The sequence below is a fragment of the Ooceraea biroi genome, chromosome 8 (assembly GCF_003672135.1).
Source record: "Ooceraea biroi isolate clonal line C1 chromosome 8, Obir_v5.4, whole genome shotgun sequence".
Lineage (NCBI taxonomy): Eukaryota > Metazoa > Arthropoda > Insecta > Hymenoptera > Formicidae > Ooceraea > Ooceraea biroi.
In genome coordinates this window covers 3,481,278-3,502,068 of record NC_039513.1, presented here as the reverse complement: position 1 = coordinate 3,502,068, position 20,791 = coordinate 3,481,278, and the positions used below count along the sequence as shown (strand labels likewise).

General features: G+C 39.7%; 1 protein-coding gene and 1 non-coding gene across 4 annotated transcripts in view; both read left to right on the top strand.

The window, feature by feature from the left end:
- Positions 1–20,791, top strand: part of LOC105274836 (cytospin-A) — a 48,151-nt gene that overhangs the window by 18,760 nt on the left and 8,600 nt on the right. For all 3 annotated transcript variants that reach the window (XM_011331282.3, XM_026972099.1, XM_026972098.1), the window contains 3 exons: positions 2,339–2,436; positions 6,703–6,882; positions 18,358–18,691. In XM_011331282.3, the coding sequence (XP_011329584.1) occupies positions 2,339–2,436; positions 6,703–6,882; positions 18,358–18,691 (612 nt within the window). The remainder of the gene's footprint in view (positions 1–2,338; positions 2,437–6,702; positions 6,883–18,357; positions 18,692–20,791) is intronic.
- Trnac-gca lies at positions 3,576–3,647 on the top strand. Its single transcript has one exon. It is a non-coding gene; the product is annotated as a tRNA-Cys (tRNA).

Genomic DNA, 20,791 nt, shown 5'->3' with positions numbered 1-20,791 from the left:
ACTCTCTTGCATTTTTCCCTGAATATGCGCATGGAATATCGTTATATGTTCGATTATTTCTTCTAACGGTAAAGCAGAAATTTAATGCTGATAGGCATTGCGGTTAATTTGCTAGCTAAATAAACATGCTAATTTACGTAATATGATGAAACGACACATTTTGACCTTCTACGTAGGAAAAGAATAGCTTTCTTAGGAATGCAGCAATGCCCTGTTATGTCATACAGAGATAGCGATTTTTATCTGATCCATTTGATCATGACAAAGTGAACTCCGCGGTATAATTACAGAGATACAGTGTAGCCATTACATGTCATGTAACATTACTAATAATATTAACCATTATAATCTGCAAACCGATTGGGGAAAGATTTGTCACTGCCCAATGCGTATAATTATCCGCGGTTACGGTGGTCGATTACTTATCCGGCCGTATAAATCACAGCCGAATCAGAGCGTCACGGAAACGTTAGTCGGCGCGGCCGATAATTAGCTGCTGTTAAGCGCTCCGGGAATATAATTACGCATGTCGCACGTGCACGCGTGTGATTACCGCGCGGGTGCATTAAAAAGAGAGCCGAGTCGGACGCGCGAGCTCGCCGACCAACGTTCCAGCATCAACGATCCGGCCCGATGATAGCGTCCTGCTTTTTTATTAAAACCGCATCCGCGCGCCCGATAATCTGCGCGATATAACATATGTATAATGGCCTACCTCGCCGTTTAATTGCCGGCTCTTTAGCGCGGTGCGATGCACGCGAAACAGAGCGGAACGCTGCGCGCTAATGTGGTTTTGCTATTGCGCCCTCTACGTGATTGTTTATTTCCGCGGAAGACGCGCCGCGAGACATTATTACCGAAAAGTACATTATTTGCGAGCGACACTTTAATATCACTTCCCTGTCTTTAAAATCACTTCAGAGAACCTGTCGACCCGACCCGACCCAACTCGAATGAGGTTCGGTGGGACCTGGCGGGACCGTTTTCGCAAGAAACCGGTCGCAAAATGTCAGGCTTTTTATCGTTTTTTATCGTTTAATTTCTTCCTACTTCAGGTAATAATTAAAATAAGATACACTCTTGCAGGGGATTATTTCTTCTACTTTTTATTACGTCTTGTGTAGATACTTTCCATGTACTAATGATACTTACATATTTCAGATTCAATTATTACGCTTGTGTCAACGCAATTATTGCATTTTATGCATAAAAAGTATTTTCGTTTGAAAGTAATCTGCGTAACTTATTGTCAACATGGAAATTTAGTTATTATGAGTTTATTTACATTTCATATTTATACAGGGTGAGGCACGTAAAACAGGCCACCTGAATATTATCTCAGCTGTTATTGCTGATAGAAAAAAATGTGTCAGACCAAACTTGCATAGTTTCGAGGGACACATAATTTGTTCTAAATAATTTTGTATTAGGTGGACGCGTAAAGGTCATATGAAGGTCAACTTCGTTTTTTTAAATGGTATGATATATTTTTTTACGTACCATCTAGTAGAGCGTTTAAAGATGCGCACATTGATCTACGGGTCAAAATCATTCAAGGTCACTGAAGGCTAAAATTTCTAAGTGCTAGAACTTTTTCATTTCTGAGTTTACGATATTTTTAATAGCAGAGAACTCTAGGCAATATAAAAAATAATGATATCATCAACTCAGAACTTCTCGGAAAAAAAAAATTTCTAACGGCTAGAACTTTTTCATTTCTGAGTTTACGATATTTTCAATAGCAGAGAACTCTAGGCAATATAAAAAATAATGATATCATCAACTCAGAACTTCTCGGAAAAGAAAAAATTTCTAACGGCTAGAACTTTTTCATTTCTGAGTTTACGATATTTTTAATAGCAGAGAACTCTAGGCAATATGAAGTAAATTATTTTCCCTTGCAGTTGGCCTTCAGTGACCTTGAATGATTTTGACCCGTAGATCAATGTGCGCATCTTCAAACGCTCTACTAGATGGTACGTAAAAAAACATATCATACCATTTAAAAAAACGAAGTTGACCTTCATATGACCTCTACGCGTCCACCTAATAAAAAACTATTTAGAACAAATTATGTGTCCCTCGAAACCATGCAAGTTTGGTCTGACACATTTTTTTCTATCACCAATAACAGCCGAGATATTCAGGTGGCCTGTTTTAGGTGCCTCACCCTGTATAATGATTATAGTATTCTTGATTTTTAATTTAGTTATTGAGAATTAAGTTTTATTGCATAATTGAGATTGTTTGCAATATATAATTTGCATACATTTTCACTTTTCTTTTACATGTAATAGTAATTTGTATTATCGAGTATTTATTAAAAAAATATTTTCAGGCTCGAAGCGGGATGTCCGTGGGTTCGGGCGGGCGGGCACCGTTTAAACGGACCACGCAAAATAATCCGCCGCTTACGAAGAAGTCTAGCGGAAATCAGTAAGTACATCTGCTAATAAACATATTAAGAATAACAATACATTTTTGCGAAATTTAATATAATCGTAATTTGCTACATAATAATTTGCTACAGAAACTGCGTTATCTTATAAGGATTTTTATATACTTATAATTTTACACAACGAATTATTTTATAATTTATTACATATAAAATATATTTAAAATATCAATATTTCACAGGAAAGATAACAAGTAAATATTCAGCTTTGAGATTGAAAATCATCTAATTACTAGCATCTAATTAAAAGTCACTTTTTTTAGAAAAAGTAGATTCAAATAATACGGATTCTTGACATTTGCTTTTCCATTCTTTTTTTCTCTTTTTAAAAAGAAAAAAATTTTAAATTTGTTGGATTTAAAACTAACGTTCGCAGGCTGGCTGAAAACAGCGGTCATCCGTGTGTCAATGTGTTAGGTTTCTACATTATCGATATGTTGCTTTTGGCTGATTTCGTAGTGCGAATCAGCCACGGTGTAGATGGCGTGTGCATGCAGTTTTGTCACGTATTATCACTTTTTCATATGCAGTAATACGTTATCATAATCGTAATAGAATCGTAATGGAACTTTTTGTTTGTCACGAATTATAAAATTGTTTTTTGTCATTTAATTTCCTGGAAAATCTATTTATCACAGATGGCTTTTAGCTTCTGAAAACGGTTTACCTTCAACTCGGCAATTTGTTCCATCCAAATTTCACTCGTCTACTGATTTTACCGTGTTAAAACATTGAATTTGCTGTATCAGGTAGAAAAGAGTTATATTTGCATCAATATATTGAAATTAAAATGAAATTAAAAGTATTATTTAACGTAACATTCCATTTTATAAATGGATTTTTATAATAGATATTTTATTGGTAAAAATAAGAGATACAATTTAAAAATTCGGAATTCTTTTTTCATATATGTATAATGCAATTTTTTACGAAAATTATTGAAGACATTTGATTATTATTACTATAGAGGTATATTTTTACCTAATATGTGTATATTTTTATTACGTATTGAATCATATTTAAATATGTAATAATAGTTTTATTCTATAAATATTTATTATGAAATATTTTATTGTGCCTGTTGAATTAGAAGTCTGCACTTGAGGAGAAAACCATCATCGGGGATATAGCTCAGTGGTAGAGCATTCGACTGCAGATCGAGAGGTCCCCGGTTCAAACCCGGGTGTCCCCTTCCTCCTTTTTTTGCTCTATTTGAAATGATACTTATTAATCTATTCATTATTATTTTATTAGATTTGCTATTATTTATTATTTTCCTTGTTACTTAATATAAATTATTTCAAAACAATATCAATCTAAAAGACATACTTTTTTATAATATTCTTATATTAAATTTTATTGTACTTTTAATAATTAGTGAAAGGATGATTATTTTATATAAATAATTTCAATGTGCAGTCTTCGATTTTCTCGTAATAAACTACTAAAATGTTCATATTCGAAAGATATACTGCGTCGGATATACAAATGAATCTTTCCCTGAAAGTTACGTATAGCTTGTTCATAGACGTTATACCGTGTTATTCTCCCGGATTAATAATAGGTAGGCGCGTAAGGTGTGTCTCTCGCGGGACTTGCTTAACAACAAGATAATGCCCCCGCGTCGAGATAGAATTACTCTCTCATAAATTAATGCCGCGTTTCATCATTTAAAATCCAACTTTTGGCGAGGATCGAACGCCTCGTAACAGAGATAAACGAAGCACGCACGTGAGCCAATGCTATTATCGCGAGCCGGTCTAGCGATGACTGTTCTCCGGGAGACTCGTTCTTCTAGCCGCGTTTACAAGCCGGAAATGTGCAAACTAACTTTTCTAATATACAGATATACGCGCATAGTAATATGGCCTCGTCACACTTTATTTAATAATATAATAGCAATAATAGAGCACGATATTAGAAAACGGAGGAGAAAGCTTCAAAATTTTCATCACTTTTGATACACCGAAGATTACGACATATAATAACTAAATAAAGCAAATGCACAAAAGTTTATTATTAAAAAATTTAATTTAATTGATTATTTTGTGTCATGCATTAAAGAGTAGTTCAACTATTTTAGAGAATCGATTTCTTCCTGAAGAGATAGTATACTCGCATATCGTACTTTCTCATCGAACACGAAATGTGCTTTATACTCCGTGTACGGTTTTATCGGCGACGCGACAAATCGCTCATAATTTACGTAATGCCAGGTGAACGTTGTTAACCAGGTGCGGACCGCGTTAACGTCGTTGGAACGAAATCAATCCGATTCGCCGGGTCTGCTGTTGATCGATCGACTGCTCGTTCATTCGTTCGTCCGTTCATTCGTTCGCAAGAGGCGGATCAAACGAGGGGGCATTGACACCAGACGGTCAGCGATCGAACTGACTTCATCAGCTGGCCGATACCCACTGGAACCCGTTGATACGCTAAACTTGTCGAACCGAGTTCTTGAGCGCCTCGTTCCCTTCTTTTCAACCGCGCGATTTCGCCCCAGGGTCTTATCCTCGAGGATAAGACTGTGAAACTGCTATGTTTAACGCTGAATGCGGTCACTCTATTATTTTTAGAACAAGAATCAGCTTCACAATGTGTTGTATGCAGGTACCAATATATTTCATTACCCTGTATTCATGTGTGGCGTCAATTTAAATTAATTATTTGAATGTCTGGAAGATACTGATATTTTGAAATATTTCGTGCATAATTAAATCATTTTTTATATTTATTACAAAAACGTAAAGCTATGTGTATCACTCTGATAGTTGGTTATTGGTACCATGTACATGTTGTCGCACGTACATACAATTCAAATGTGTTTATTTAAGTTTCTTCTATTACAGTCTCTCCAATCTTTTACCACTTTTACCACTTACAAATGTCTGGCCAATTCGGCATGATGGAAAACTACTAACGAACCGAACGATTCATTAGAGTGAAGCTTTTGTTACCAAGTCATTAGGTAGCCTTCATCACGATGATGGTTTCGTCGATTACGACTTTGGCGTCGAACGCGATAACGTAATTAGCGTTGATGCGCGAAACTAAGCGTGTTGCCACGTTCTTCCCGATTGTTCCCGCAGGGGAATGTTAACGGCGCACGCACATGTTACGCAATCCCGCCCGTTAGTCACCTGCAGGTACACGCACCTCTTGGAGTTGCAGTGCGTTTAACGCATGCGGTGTTACATAACTATTCTATCGATTCCTTGCGTAATGAGGGATTCAGCGGCTTTCCCGCATTCACATTAGTGCAATAATTATCGTACGCGCGGGCGGACGGTCGGCCATCCATCCACCGCCTCCGATTTTTATTGTGCAACGAAAGCGAATTGCACGTCGCTGTTTATGTCACATGTATCATTCTTTCTCCGTGGGCGCGACGTAAACGCTCGTACGTGAAAGCGACACAATGCTCATATTGCCGAGAGAAAGGAGATGTCTACACTGAGATAAAAATGTAATTGATCCAACGAATGTCTTGTCACGGGGTGCCAACAAAATATATACTTATTTCGACAAGTTATATATTGAAACAAATATGTAGTTCTTGGATTACACACATGAGAATTATAATCCAACAATTATATATTTGATTCAATATATAACTTGTTGAAATAAGTATATATTTTGTTGGCACCCCGTGACAAGACATTTCGTTGGATCAATTACATTTTTTTCTCAGTGTAGATAAACCATTCTCGAACCTGCTTAATTGCTTTGTAAAATCTCTTGCGGTGGATTTCAGAGGGAGACGAGTAATATACAGGGACAATGTATGCAAAATACTTTACATAAATAAATTAAGTTGAACGATTCACTACACTGTAGTTCAATTTATATGGTCACGCTCGTAATAGAGTAAAAAATAATTTACATGTAAGATAAAAGACGAAGTAAGTATGCAACTTTCCAGTGTATATAATAACATTATCTAAAATATATTTATCTTAATATTAAGAACATCTTTAAACATAAATAAGTTCCTTGCGTATATCAGTTATACAAGTCCTTACTCCTTAGTAGTTAATGAGATGTAATAACGTAAGCCGCCGTCCAGCGACTCGAGGATGGCGTCCGTCTTTACGATTGTGGTCGGCTCCTGGAAATTAAAATGAAAATAAATAGCGTCGCTGCGATTCAGCCAATTAGCCGCACTGCGCGGTCAATCCCTTCCTCTGCATTAATTAAGAATAAAAAATATCAATTCACGATTTAATCGCAGTTAATGCGAATTTCAGGGCGAAGCCAGCGAAGGAACCAGCAGCATCAGCTGCAACAGCGAAACCAGCGACGAACACGGGACGAAAAAGAGACACGGTTGCATCGCTCTTCAGCGCGAAAAGACCGACGAGCAGAAAAGTCGAGCGTACCATCAGCCGAGGAAGGGAAGCGGTGAAACCAGGAGACCAGCAGCTAAAGTGAGCCCTCTCGAGCATAGTTTCTCGCGGTCTCGCATGCGCACACATGTGTCGGTTGTAGAAAAAAAGAAGGAAAAGAAGGAGAGAGAGAAAGAGAAAGAGGGAACGGGGAGGAAAAACGCGAGATGCGCCCGTTCGTCGTTAGTTCGCGCGAACGAGTTCGATGACCCTGCGGCTCCTTTCCCCGCGATTTCTCGATGCTGTACACGCTATATGAGCGGCATTAAGGATATCTCCGTTTGTCTCCGATTCCTCTTCCACGGAGGAGGCTGCCACAGTCTCACGATCATTGCCACCGGAATGTCCGACGGCGGATCTCTTTGACAGCTGATGTCACGCGACAATCGGCGTTTAGTACTGAATCGTTTCAAATAGAACGAGATGAATTATTTGTGAATTATGATTATCACTTTTACCATGATTATTAATCGTTTCTCTTGATTGGCTTATTTTTCGCATACTTTGCAATTTTATTCTATTATTTTCTAAAGCTTAGCAGCAGGGAAAGAGCATTATATTAATATCTGCACTAGTAGCGCTCCTTATTTTACGTTCGTTTTCTGGTTGACCTCGATATATGTATCTGGTACAGTATTGGAGCTATTTCCGTGTCTGGTAATTTTTATTCCGGAGTGAATGCCACAACTTAGCGGCTCAATTGAGAATTTCCTACATGCGAGTTCTATCTTCAATCTTGATATGTTCATACTCGATTTTTCATCGACCTCGCTGCGCGGATACATAAAATATGAAAAAGTAACTGGTTGTCGACGCGCGATTAATCACATTTAATTAGCGCCGTATATTTGACAGATCCAACATAGATCAATCTTTCACCAAAAATATATGCAGTCAGCTACAAATTCTCGCCGATCGATCGCTTTTTCATTACTGTTTTATAACACGAGTTCAACGAACCGAACCGTGCATTCCAGAAATAAATAAATCGTTGGATTTGCCGGAACGAATTCGAAGCATAGCGATATTTAACATGTAACAAAATATATAACGCGACGAAAACATACAGTCTAGGTTTATTTTAATCTTGTGATTTGTGGAAGTGATGAAACCAAAAGAAAATTATAGTTAAAATCACGGAATGCTGCATATCTTTTATTTGAACAAACAAATAGAAACGCAACTTTTTAAGAGCTATTAAAAATAAATTAAATTTTTAAGTCATTAATTTATCGTACATTCTACATCATATCTAATTCTGATACAGAGAAGATCATGCCATGTAGATTTAAAGATTTATGAAAACATTTATACAGCTGATTAAAAGTTGTGTAGGAAAATAATTGTTTCGCACATTATAGCGCTGAAAGCAAGCGGATATCGGGATTTTCTCAGCGTGTTGCGAGGCGCATTCGTGTCTCGCGCGACTTGCACTCGCGCTCACTTTCTCTCATTTCTCGCTTCTCGGCGGCTGGATTTCGCGAATCTTTCGAAATATCACTCACCGATAAAAGGAGGCGAATTGCTGCCTTCGTAGCATACCGTACCGCGTAGTTTAAACCAGTTTAATCTTTGCGGCTGATATTATTCCGATACGCTATCGAAACTACGGTACACCCAATCTCAGCGTTTTCCGTTGGTACAAGGCTTCTACCGTGTAAAGCTTTTTATAATTTCAACTAGAAAAATGCATATTTAGCTTTAAAAGACGATTATTATTATGAGTAAAACAAGATGCAAACGCATATCTTGATAAAAGTCGAAAATATGTTATGACGGATCAGGATTTACTGAAAAATAAGAATTTGGAATAATATTTTTCTCTCGCTGTCTCTATGAATTTTATAAAATTCTAAGAATTTCATGATTCAAACTTTTATAGAATACAATAACAAAACAGGTAAAAGGATGGAAATAGATCTGCCTGTCTATCTATCTGTCTCTCAGACTTCGAGTTTAACGCAAAGCGTCGTTTAGAGGATGACAGACCCTTGAAAAGTTACTCGATGAGCTCGAGGGCTTACAAAGACGAAATTCAGCAGTGTACTGACGAAGAATGGAAAGCCGGTTCGCAACTCTGTCGTGGATTTTGTATTCCATACGCCTGCTTGTGAGCGCGACAAGAACCTTAAGCGTTTGCAGTATGCAGGAGCTTCTTCTCCTAGAGGAATACATGCATGTACAGGAATCACACGCATTTATTTAATCCGTAATCAAATCTCGATCAATATTTCACGGTACTTTCGCGTGTCTCTCATATGTGCACTCACCGACCCGTGTCCAGATTTAATGGACCACAATTGCCAGACGTTCAGCGCATAATTAGGTTCTGGCAGCGATACCGTCAGCGCACCGTTGCGCGGATGCATCTTAGGTAACGAGGTTGTTGCACGCGACTTATCGTCATCATCGTTGAATTGCAACTCGACAAGATTTCCTCGCTATTGAATCACGACGTGAAACTGGCTTTTACCTGAAATGATAAAGGACAGAAATTTAAGATAGGATTTCCTGAAGTCATTTATATTCTCTTATCATTCATGCTTATTCTTTATCATGAGCATGGTGGAAGATTAATAGCACATATTATATAAAGTCGTTTTTCACATATATTTATTTAAAATATCTTTTATATTTATTTTTTATTCAGTGTATTATACATTTAAGATTGTCCAGAAAATGATATTTTAATTATACATAAATCTGACACTTTATGAAACTATATATATATATAGAGTACATGCTAATAATTGCACGTATAAATTTTTATTGAATAATTTACATCTTTGGATATCTGCGAATAACTTGTGTATCGATGGTTGCGTGGGTCCCAGGCCCATCACTACCCACGACCCACTCTGACAATGAGAGCGGCACTCGGCACCGACCCACATACCCAGTGAATCAAAAGTCAATGTGCGGCGCGACGCGCGCCGTTGCGTCCGCCGCATTTGTGCCAAGTCGTGTAAAACCTGAAGAAAAGATACGGCACGGACGAGCTTATACAGAATCGTGAATAATACAATTTTTCTTCGCGAAAGCGGTACCGAGAGCATGCTAGGTAGAAATTCACTTTTTAACGTCTCGCAATTATCACTCATGAGAAGCAACATCCGGGTTATTATGACAATTCAAATGTCAAATTGCTTTCACTTCCCTATAGAAGCATAATACTTCTTTTATGCGTTTACATAATTGTTCTTAATCGAAACATGATTTTATAAAATCATCTTTAGAAGCAATTTGCTAAATATGAAACTTATCATCGAGCTCATTTGTGATAATAAGATTGCATAATGCAGGTCAGAAAATCCAATGAAAAATGATAAAAAATTAAAGAATAGTTGGTAGATATAAGAAATTTTTTATATAAATTTCTTCTGAGATGTCTGTCGACGTCTTCTAGCCAAAGCAACATCCGTGCTCGATTTAATAACGGGATTTACGAGCAAGCGAACATAATGGCAGTGATGTATCGAGCATTTAAATGCTGTCTCTCAATTTTGTCGCGAAGCAGATGATGTTACAGGGTTCAACAAAGGGGCTACTGTGCGCGCGATTAAGCAGCCAACCCCCGCTACTCTCTAATGCACGCATGAAGACGAACGGCTCTAAACGCGAAAGGGTCTCCAAAGAAGGGCAGAGCCAATTGACTTCTCTTCAAGAGGGAAAGAAAAGATGGGAAATGAAACGAATGACGAGTGATGTCATGGCTCTCATAAGAAATCCCTGGCTCATGCTGCTGGGCAACTTATCGCCAGGTTTTCTTTTGCATTGTCGCAGTATAGAAAATTATATTGTACAACAAATGTCAAAATTGAATGAATTAGTATGACAAATTTACAAGACCGTGTATCATTCTGCTACTACGAGAATCTCCGACAAAAATTGGAGCACCAAGCAAAAATGAAAAAGAATCACACAATTCGCGAGGGGAACCGTATACGTTCATGAGCATGGTTCCTCTCGACATAAACTGTTTACGCAAGTGGCTGAACGTTTACACAGCAATAAATATAACGTCACCTCTCTTTCTCTCCTCCTCTCCTCGCTGCTTGTCACATATTTCTCGATTTCTCTGTCTTGGTTTCTCTCATTTGAAACATTTTGCTTCTCCGCACTTCTCAACCAACTTCTTTTCTCTAATATCATTGTACTAATTTCTTTTGTTTTTGTGTATACGTGCATTTTGTGGTGCGATTATTCTCTCGCCATTACAATTGCATAATTTTAATGCACGTTTTGACGACAAACATATTTATTTCTCCGTCAAGAAACACCTTTATGGACAGAATGACGCCAACGGTCGATACTTTTCGAAACGACCGGCCTGTATTCTACACCTTGCGATAAGGATATCTACGTATTTCTCGTTCGTGCGAGATAAAGGTGCATACGAGCGAACCCGAGACCGTTCGAAGAAACAGAATCGTTCTTTCAAACGCGATCGTTTATATTGACTATATCTCACAGTGAAAATAGAGTAGGATTTATCGTAGCAGTGTGATATTGCGATACCATAACGGCATTTTATCTTTAAGTAAAAATGTAATCAAGAAATAAATCGGTCACTTAAGTAAATAATAATAGCAAGATATTGTAAGATGACGCAATTCCAAAGTAAAATATCGCGATTTACAACACTCGATACGTTTGCAAGTTTTTGCATCTAAAAATAATCATATTTTTTTTAATGCGTGTAACGTAACTAAATATAAAATTATCATATGCAGTTCTTGATAAAAGATATTCTTGTAAAAATTTGAGTTTACTGTAAATCGGGAATTATTTACTTTATAATATATAAATCGGGAATTGGAGATAGTTAAAGCACACTAAAATTAGCGATGTCATGATTTGGTACGCAAATGTATGATATTTGTTCTCAGCCACGTAATTCACGAGAGACGCGACAAACATTTTTATCGCGACGACTGGAACAAAAGTTTCGTAAAGCGATGCTCATCGTATCAAACTATGATACGTATTCGTGCACGTTTCGCAGAAATTTAAATCGTATCGTCTTCGATTTCGGTATGCGCGTTTATACCTGCTTACGCATCACTATGGTACGCTGCTGAAATATTGATGGCTGGACAAATAATAATTAATAAACGAATCTGCCAATTTCGAGGCGTAGAACCAGATCTTGAAGGTCTAGATTGACGTATAAACTTGTGATTGCGATTATGAATTGATATTGGCGTCGTAAAAGGAATCATTAAAAGAGAACATACAGTTCTCTTCCGAATCATTTTTGCACGCGAAAGATTTTTATTTGCTTATACCTAATTAGTAATTAATATTGATTACTAATTGAATTACTAATGACTAATTAATTAGTATGTATTACGTGCTTTTTTGGTGGATGTTTTCTTAGTTTCAAAATGTATTATCTGAACAAAGTCTGACTCTGCGCTTAAAAATATATTTGAACAATGACTCTTTCATGAATTTCGGTGAAAGAGTAAAGCGATGTATCAGTGAAGGGAACAAACAGCTTTGGTTTCTTATTTTCAAACTATCCGAATTTGAAATTCAAGTATTCCTGCTTCGAATTATTCAAACAGCTCAATTGTACAATTCGATTTGTTTGAATCTTCTATCTTCTATCCGAATTTTGATATACTTGGTCTTTTGAGTATTTTGAGATTCATGCACATGCGCACATACATACATACATATATTTCATATATGTTCATATTCTTACAAATGACAAAATAGACATTTTTGTTCGCTCTTCAATAACTTAGCATCTCATGCTATTTAATTCTAACGGGTGATCCAGCGAAAATTGCTACCGGTATTCTTCGTAACGGAATCACATCGAACGGTCCTCGGATGCCGCACCGGGGCACAGCGCCGTCTCTGTTCGGTGTTATCTCCTCGATCGCGTGATCCCGTAGCTTCATGTTCAAGACTCGATCTCTTCTAGATGAATGTTATCATCAGGACGCCATTGCCTTGCCACGTGGACGAAAATCGACACCATGTCGATTCGAGCAATCGTTCTCTATCGTTGTCCGTCTACGATTACATGGGTCGAGATGGACGTCTGGCCACATAAACGTCCTCAGGCGAGCCACCTGCGGTTCCGGTGGGAATATATGAGCCGTTGAAGCCGTCATAGTCTCCTTGTTTCAAGAAACAAAAGAATTCGTGAAAGTGAAGGAGAAACTTATACAAGATATGCAAGATTATGTACGCTCTAGACTTAGGAAATTGAAAGGAACAATTTTATGATTAATATTTTATGATCAATCTAGAGGTGGCGGATGAAAAATGGCAAATTCAATATGGTGCATCCAAAATGGCGGACCCAAATTCCAATTGTTTTAAATTAGTTGCAAAGACCATTTTTGTGGTGGTTTTCGAGGTCACTGTTTACAATGTTAATAGTAGTTTGACAAAATTCCTCTAGATTGATATAACTGTTATCAAAATCGTAATCACGGGTCTAAAACACTTCTTCGAAACTGACTTTGAATAAAATTTTTGAAAATTCTGTGATTTCGGCCCGCGATTTTGAATCTGCCATTCCGAATCTCGTAAAATTAATGCCAAACATTCAGACAATGAAATCATAATAGAGTAATGTCGTAAAAGCTGTAAGAGAATAACGCTCAGGAGTAGCGTTAGTTACCATTGTGCTATAGAGTGTTAAATTTTCGAATGCGTTTTCTAATCTTAAAATGCGTTGTTAGCACAAATAAAAAGACACGTGTGTAATGTTTTTCGATGTACTACGTGTGTGCAAAGTTTCAAGAAAATCGGCGAGTGGCACTTGGGTAGTGTTACTTGTAAGAAAGATAGCTTTACGTTGAGGCATTTTTAATTTTCTTAAATTTCTATCTCAGACCGTGTTTCTCTATTTCTTCTTCCTGTTAACGTAAAAGATATCTTTGTAAGTAGTGTAGTTTCTAAAATTGCGCTAACTGCTTGTATGCTACTTTCATTTATTTTTTTCTCGCAATTACCTTCGCTCGTGACTATTGTAACACTGTTTCGTCCAACGGCTCGTATACCTGCTGACGAGATAGCTCGAGGGCCCGTCGTCGAGGAGTGTCGTATTTCCGTCCGCCGGAAAAACGCATACCGGTTTGCTCCGGGTGGAGGTTCACGTACACGTGCAAATGCACCCGTGCCACAGGGCCCGAGGCGCAAAGCCGCTCCAGGATACGGGCCCCGTGTTACGGACGAACAGTTTTACCGCGCGTCGCGATTACAATCGCATGCGTCATCTCTTCCTCTCGATTCTTTTCTTTATCGTCGAATAGGCCCGGATTCTTAACGCCGACCTTTCTCCTTTCGATAGCTTAAATTTAGTTTGTTCGAGATAGATTTACCAAAAATAGTATTTGAATTAGTAAGAATTGTAGACATACGTGCATTGTTGAAATCGTTTATGCACTTCATGGTCTGTTTAGTTTCTTGACAGAAACTGATACGTTTGTAACACTTCTAGGTGATATCTTTGAATTAGAACGTTTCGTATTAATCTAACGATATTCAAACATTGTTTCTCTTGATCGTACTTATCATCGATAGGATCGATAGTTCTATGTGACAGTTAGAAACACGAGGTAAACATACAAGTTGGCATTCCGACCTAAGGTTACATAAGTTTAGTTTTTGCTTGCGACGAAACTCGCATCTCTTCAAAATACTTTTTATAACTACGTAAAAGCGATATCTTTACCAACGGCGTATCGATGAAGAATAAATGCATTCAATAATAGTGCCCACTTGTGCGTCAGTCTACCGTTTAACGAGTAGCGAACAGTTAGGTTTGACGTCCCAAGCGTGTCATTCTAGCCTGCTACTCGGCAAGTTCCATCTAATGATGCAAAAATGTCCTATTCTCAGTACTGGTGGCTCTAGGTACAGTTGCAGATATTCGTTACGAAGAATACCTGTCTGAATAGCTGACTGCAAAACTCTCTGTCTAGGTACAGACACAAGTACCTACTGAAAATATATTTCTCAATTGAAATATTTAGATATATTTTAATTTGGTGTAATTCTTGGAAATGGAAAGCTGTGCGCATTAACGAATAAACGTACGTAGCTGCGGGTACAAATGCTCGCGGCGAGAAGTACCTGGACAAAGCTGCAAATAGTGAAAAATAGCGAAATGTAACTGAATGCAAAAAAAAAGGTAGTTGTATACTTTGCACGCATACTTTGCATCGCTTCCCATATCGACGACGGCGACGCGGCGGAGATCTTTCGGTCACCGGGTACATACCATATGTCGACCGTATGAGAAAACTGGTCGACCGGTGAGGAGACGTCTGCGGATTCCGTGTGGCCTCCTTAAGCAGCTCTTCTGCTTCTCTCTTCCCTTCTCTTCCCCGATCGTGCCATCCTCGACGACGACGAGGCGCGTACCCGTTCCCAAGAGCCGATTGCCGTCCCTCCCGCCTCACCAGCTTGCACGAGCAATTATCTCTCTTTCCTTCTTTCTCTCTCTCTCTCTCTCTCTCTCTCTCTCTCTTTCTTTCTTTATCTTTCTCCTCTCCTTCTGATCGAAAATCGACGCGATTCCGAGTGATCGAAGCGCGTCAAAGGGCAAGCGGCCGCTCGGAGATTGCTGCTCCGCGATCATCGCGATCGGCTCGCTCTAAATCCTTTCCATACGCGGACGGTGCAGCACTGTCGATTGATTTAACAGTAAATCCGTTAATCAATATCTCAAAACTGGCGTTTACATCTACGCCAAGATTGGTCCATTAGACGGATTTAAAACGATTCGGAAATTTGAGGGGCGGATTTAGAGATTTCTTGATAACGGCCGCGTTTTATCGTATTTGAAAATTTTAATATGGAATATGATCACTAATATTTATAATACTGAAATTTCGAAAATTCTGATAGAAGTACGATATGAAACTCAGTAGAGCAAATCATTTCACTTTCCGATAAGGTGTGTACGTTTTCACCATGTCTCGTGCATAAGGTTGGATAGGAATGCAAAGTAGGAACATGCAACTTGGAATACTGCATTTCAAGTATACGCGTGCGTTTCAACCCGAGCATGACAGAGATGATCCATCAAATTCGAGCACAGGCTGAGACTATTTTGCTTGTCATTTCCTTGTACAATCCAAACAATATATGGCTCACGAAAGTACGCTTGAACAATTTGTTACATTCTTCGAAAAGGCGACCCGTGGATTGCACGCGAGATTTGCAACGACAAGAGACGGTCCAAGTACGATCTCTTGCTGCTACTCGCTGGCCCTTTGGAGTCCAGCGAGGCGGCCGCCTAAGAAAAGCCTTGGCCAGGCAGGAGCAGAACGACCAGGAGGGGGACAGGACAGAATTACGGAAGAGAGAGAGGGGGACGACTTCAGTCGAGTCGCGTATTCAGTATTCGATGCACCGTCGCGCGGTATGCGTCGTTGCTGGTGTCTCGCGACCGGATAACCCGAATCCCCAGGTGTCATCGTCGAAAAGTTCCTTCAACATTTGGGACGTTTCGTCGGGACGAAACACGTCGAGACGTTAACATCCTTGCGTTGACATCCTCAGGAATATACCTGGCGTAGGACGAATATTCCATCTCGTTTCATCGAATCGGGGATCGTTCTCGATCATCGACCGTGCGGGTCGTCCTTGGGAATCCTTGAGAAGCCCGCGCCGTCGCAAGGACACCTGGGCGTCCTTCCGCGACGTCGAAACGTTGTCGCGGTCGTTGGCCGAATCGGGCAGCAACAAGTGGTCGCCGCGCGGCGAGATTGCGGCCATTCGTCGTCGACCTCGGATTGCCTCGTTCCCCGTCTCTGACGCGGGACATCTTTAGAAGAAGAAGAAGAAGAAGAAGAAGAAGCGAGGACTCAGGCGCGCCGAAGAAAGTGGCTCGAGGCCGCTCGCTCGCTCGCGCCGCGCACGAATCTTCGAATTCCTCGGCGAGTGCGCGCCACACGATGCGACGAACACCCGTCCATGTCGTGTAATCAAGCCGGCATCGCCCTGAAGCAGGAGAGAAAGATCATCGCCGAAGAAGAGGCGAATCCTGGAACGTTTGTGCGGGATGTATCTGCGACCGGAGATGCGAAGACGTCGCCCGATGAAATTCGTGACGGCGAAGCGACGGTACTCGTCGTCAGTCTGAACACGCTGGAGCTCACGCGCATCGGAGAATGATGCAGCTAGACCCGCATCGTGAAGAATCTGGTGATTGTGTTCTAAGTTTTATCGTGCTGATTGAATGATTTGAAGCTGTTCACGACGGGGATGAGGATTCAGCATTTCTGAAGTTGATCATAACAATTTTAATGTGCGCCGCTCGATTATCTATGGATAATTATTCAGTCGCGGATCTGGCGGCTTTTTAAGGAATGGCTGAATGACCCGTTGACGACTGCGTGCCCCCAAGAGTATATTGGCAGCTTGTCGCAATTTTAAATGCCTTTCGAGGTCGAAGAACTCTCATGCGAATGTCGCGGTCGCCTCTCAAAGGAACTCATGACAGATTGATTGATTCAGCTTCTTTATTTGGATAGAGACCGTGGAATGTGTGCTGTCGCACGCGCTGAAAGTGCAATCAGACCTTGAACGTGTGAGAGGTCGAGAGACCTTCGTAACGAATCTCGTGGTTGCCCTTTGGAGTGACTTATCGCGAAGATAAGTGAGCCATCTAAATTGATGATAGGAAGTTGCGTGCTCTCTCGTTGAACACGTTGAAAGTGCGTTGAAATTCAAATTCGATTTTAGATCGAGGAGTTCTCGATTACACGATCATCGTTCAAAGAAATTAATCGTCATACGATTAAATGATTCGTTCTTATCTGGATGGATGATAAGAATTTTAAATATTGTCTTGTTTATCGAAACTAGATATATTTTGATATCGAGGACAATTTCCTAATTTTTTAATATAATCGAAGTGATAATTTCAGTCTTCTACTTTTACGCAACTGTGCACACGATCAGTATTTATTTAAAGGACATTCTGAGTAAAGTACCTTTGAGAGAACTTTGATAACCATTGGTGAACATAATCAGGAGGTCACCGACCAACAGGATACCTCGTTTAGTCTCGAGGATGAATCTCTAGTCGCCGACACCGCGCGTCCTTCCGCGAGAGTCTAATCTGGAAACTGAGCCCTTATCAGACGCCCGCACTCGTGATAGTTGCCGGGGATCCGTATTCGCGTGACCTAACAACGATTACGTCCATTCTTCGTAACCGGTGGAGGCGTGACACAGGATGACGATCGTGACACGCTCGTCCTCCTCCTCATTCGAGTCTTGGAAGCTCTCGCTAACGGGAACGGTTGACGATGTTATCGTCCGTTGATGACGAGGGTCGTTCCAGGTCGTAAAACACCCTAGTAGCTTCCTTGTCAACGGGACTCGGTGAAAGAAAGTTATCGTATTCTCCTCGAGCTCTTCCCGGTGTTTCATTCTCCCTCTTTCTATCTCTCTCTCTCATCCGCGAGAGCAAGATCATCTGAAAAACACGGTGACAAGTCAAGTGACCATGATGAAGTTCAAATCGCTGTTTCGCAGAGGACAGCCCAGTCAGCAACAGCAATCGGCGCAGCAACAGCAATCGGCGTCGCTGCGCCAGGCGCCGAGCGCCTCCTCGTTGGAGGCGAAAAGCGACGTTTCGCCGACCGGCAATAATTGGGCCGGCTCCCTGGGCAACAAGGAGCCGGCCAGGCCCAACGCCAAAGCGGCGACAACGGCGAAGGGCCCTGCCAAGGCCTCCAGGATGCAGGAACTGGAGCGCGAGATCGAGGCCTTGCGCAAGGATCGTGCAAGACTGGAAGCAAACCTGCGTGATGCCGCCTCCGATGCCCAGAACTTGCGCGAGCTACGAATTGAACTTGCCTCCCTCAAGGTAAGTCTTAAGCAAATTAGACAGCTTAAAAAGTCGTGCTCTATTACTAAAGCTCTTGGGATTTTCAAATAATTCTTCACAAATAATTAATTGGTCTCACAAGGAAAGGGTTTTAGGTGTTACACTCGGATTTCAAAAATTTTTTGCATGCAGGTAGGGAGGTCCCCAAATAGAAGAAAAATTAGAAAAGTAGCGGCCCAAATGCATATTTGCGCGCTACGCGCGCAATTTTCGATGTTAGGTTAATTACTCAAAAATGCTATTTCCAATCGAATTCTTTACATTTTTTATTTCACCTAATGCACAACGCTTTAAAAAGAAATCAAAACCAAAATTAAAACTGAAAGAATTAAAAACCTCCCTTGACCAGATCTTTTGTGTCCTCGTTATGGATTCTGATCAAATCTATTTAAAGTCGCATACAATAAATCACGCAGAAAGAGCAAACTACGATTTGCGCAATGTACGATTATTCCAAATTGTGTGCATTGGCAGTTGCAGTAAAAAATTAAAACAGTTACGATGCAAATACCATTTTTGGGCAATGGGCCTTTTATACGGACTGTGCTCACGCGGCACGAGATTACATTAGACGCTCGTATTTTCTAAACACACACGCGCGCGCGCACACACACAAGTCACACACGCACACAGAAGCACATACGCGCACGCACACACACACACACACACACACACAAAATTATTCAAAGCAATATAAATGTGCATTAGGTGAAATAAAAAATGTAAAGAATTCGATTGGAAATAGCATTTTTGAGTAATTAACCTAACATCGAAAATTGCGCACGTAGCGCGCAAATATGCATTTGGGCCGCTACTTTTATTTTTTTCTTCTATTTGGGGACCTCCCTACCTGCATGCAAACAATTTTTGAAATCCGAGTGTAACACCTAAAAACCTTCCCTTGTCAAGAATAACTATATAAATATACGGTGCAATCAGAAACATTTTACTGCATATAATTAATATTTTATTTCTCGTTATTGTCCAAAGCTCTCTTCATACTTACATAGATCAATGATAAATCGATTAATAATCTAATATCGAGAGTTTGAAATAGTAAAGTCGATTGTATATAAATAAATTGTGTCGCTACAGCCGTTTCCACACAATTCGGTATTTATGACGAGTAATATCTCGCCTTCGTCCTTCTCCTCATTTCGTGCGACATGACTGAGGCCAACTTTAGCGACGCTATTTTGGATACGTTTACCTTGATACGGATGTGTGCGTGTATATGCGAAATCTTTTATTATAATTTAATACGGCTAATAACACAACACGCCGAAACAATCTGAAGGAAACTCTAGAAGAGCAAGATTTTAATATCGTTTATAAACTTTCCTTTTTACGTTTCTCTGATTTATATAAATAAAAACTTCCCTGCGCTTTTCATTTAATAATAATTTAATTATAATAATCGGTTCGACATAGTATATTATTTCACGAAAGACCGATTTATGCAATCTGTAATAATCGCAATTATTCAAATAAACTATTACGCGTAGTTTAAACGCGCGTAACGCAGTCATTATTATTTCATTCTTTAAAATGCAAAGTACCAGCGATTGCGCCACGAAATACGTGCTCGATAAACGTGTTATGTAGCGACGCAATGTCGATCTGATTCATCCGCGCAGTTGACGTCTCGCATTAATTTTTCTCTTCCCCTCATAAATGTGCATCGTACCTGGCTGCTGCACACGTGCGTACCTGCGCTCTGTCCCCTCTCTTCTCGCGTTTCTACGACCGTACAAGGAAGACAACATGAGGATCGAGGACGACCGTCGAACGGCTGTAAAAATATTCTCGCGCATTCAAATTACACCTAAATAGATCGATACACAGAGGAAGATACTTTACTGCTTTGTTCAGTTAAATTGCATAAATTCTTACGCTATTCTAATCTTTTTAATTCTCTTTTGTATAAAAGATTATACTCTGATTTACTCTGGATTTATTCGTCCTATTAATATTTAATTAATTTGTGTTTAAACAATTTGTATTAAGAAAGTCGTTTATGTTAAATTTTAATTCATAATAATTCTCTCATTTTTAGCGTTAAAGATTCTTATAGTCTGT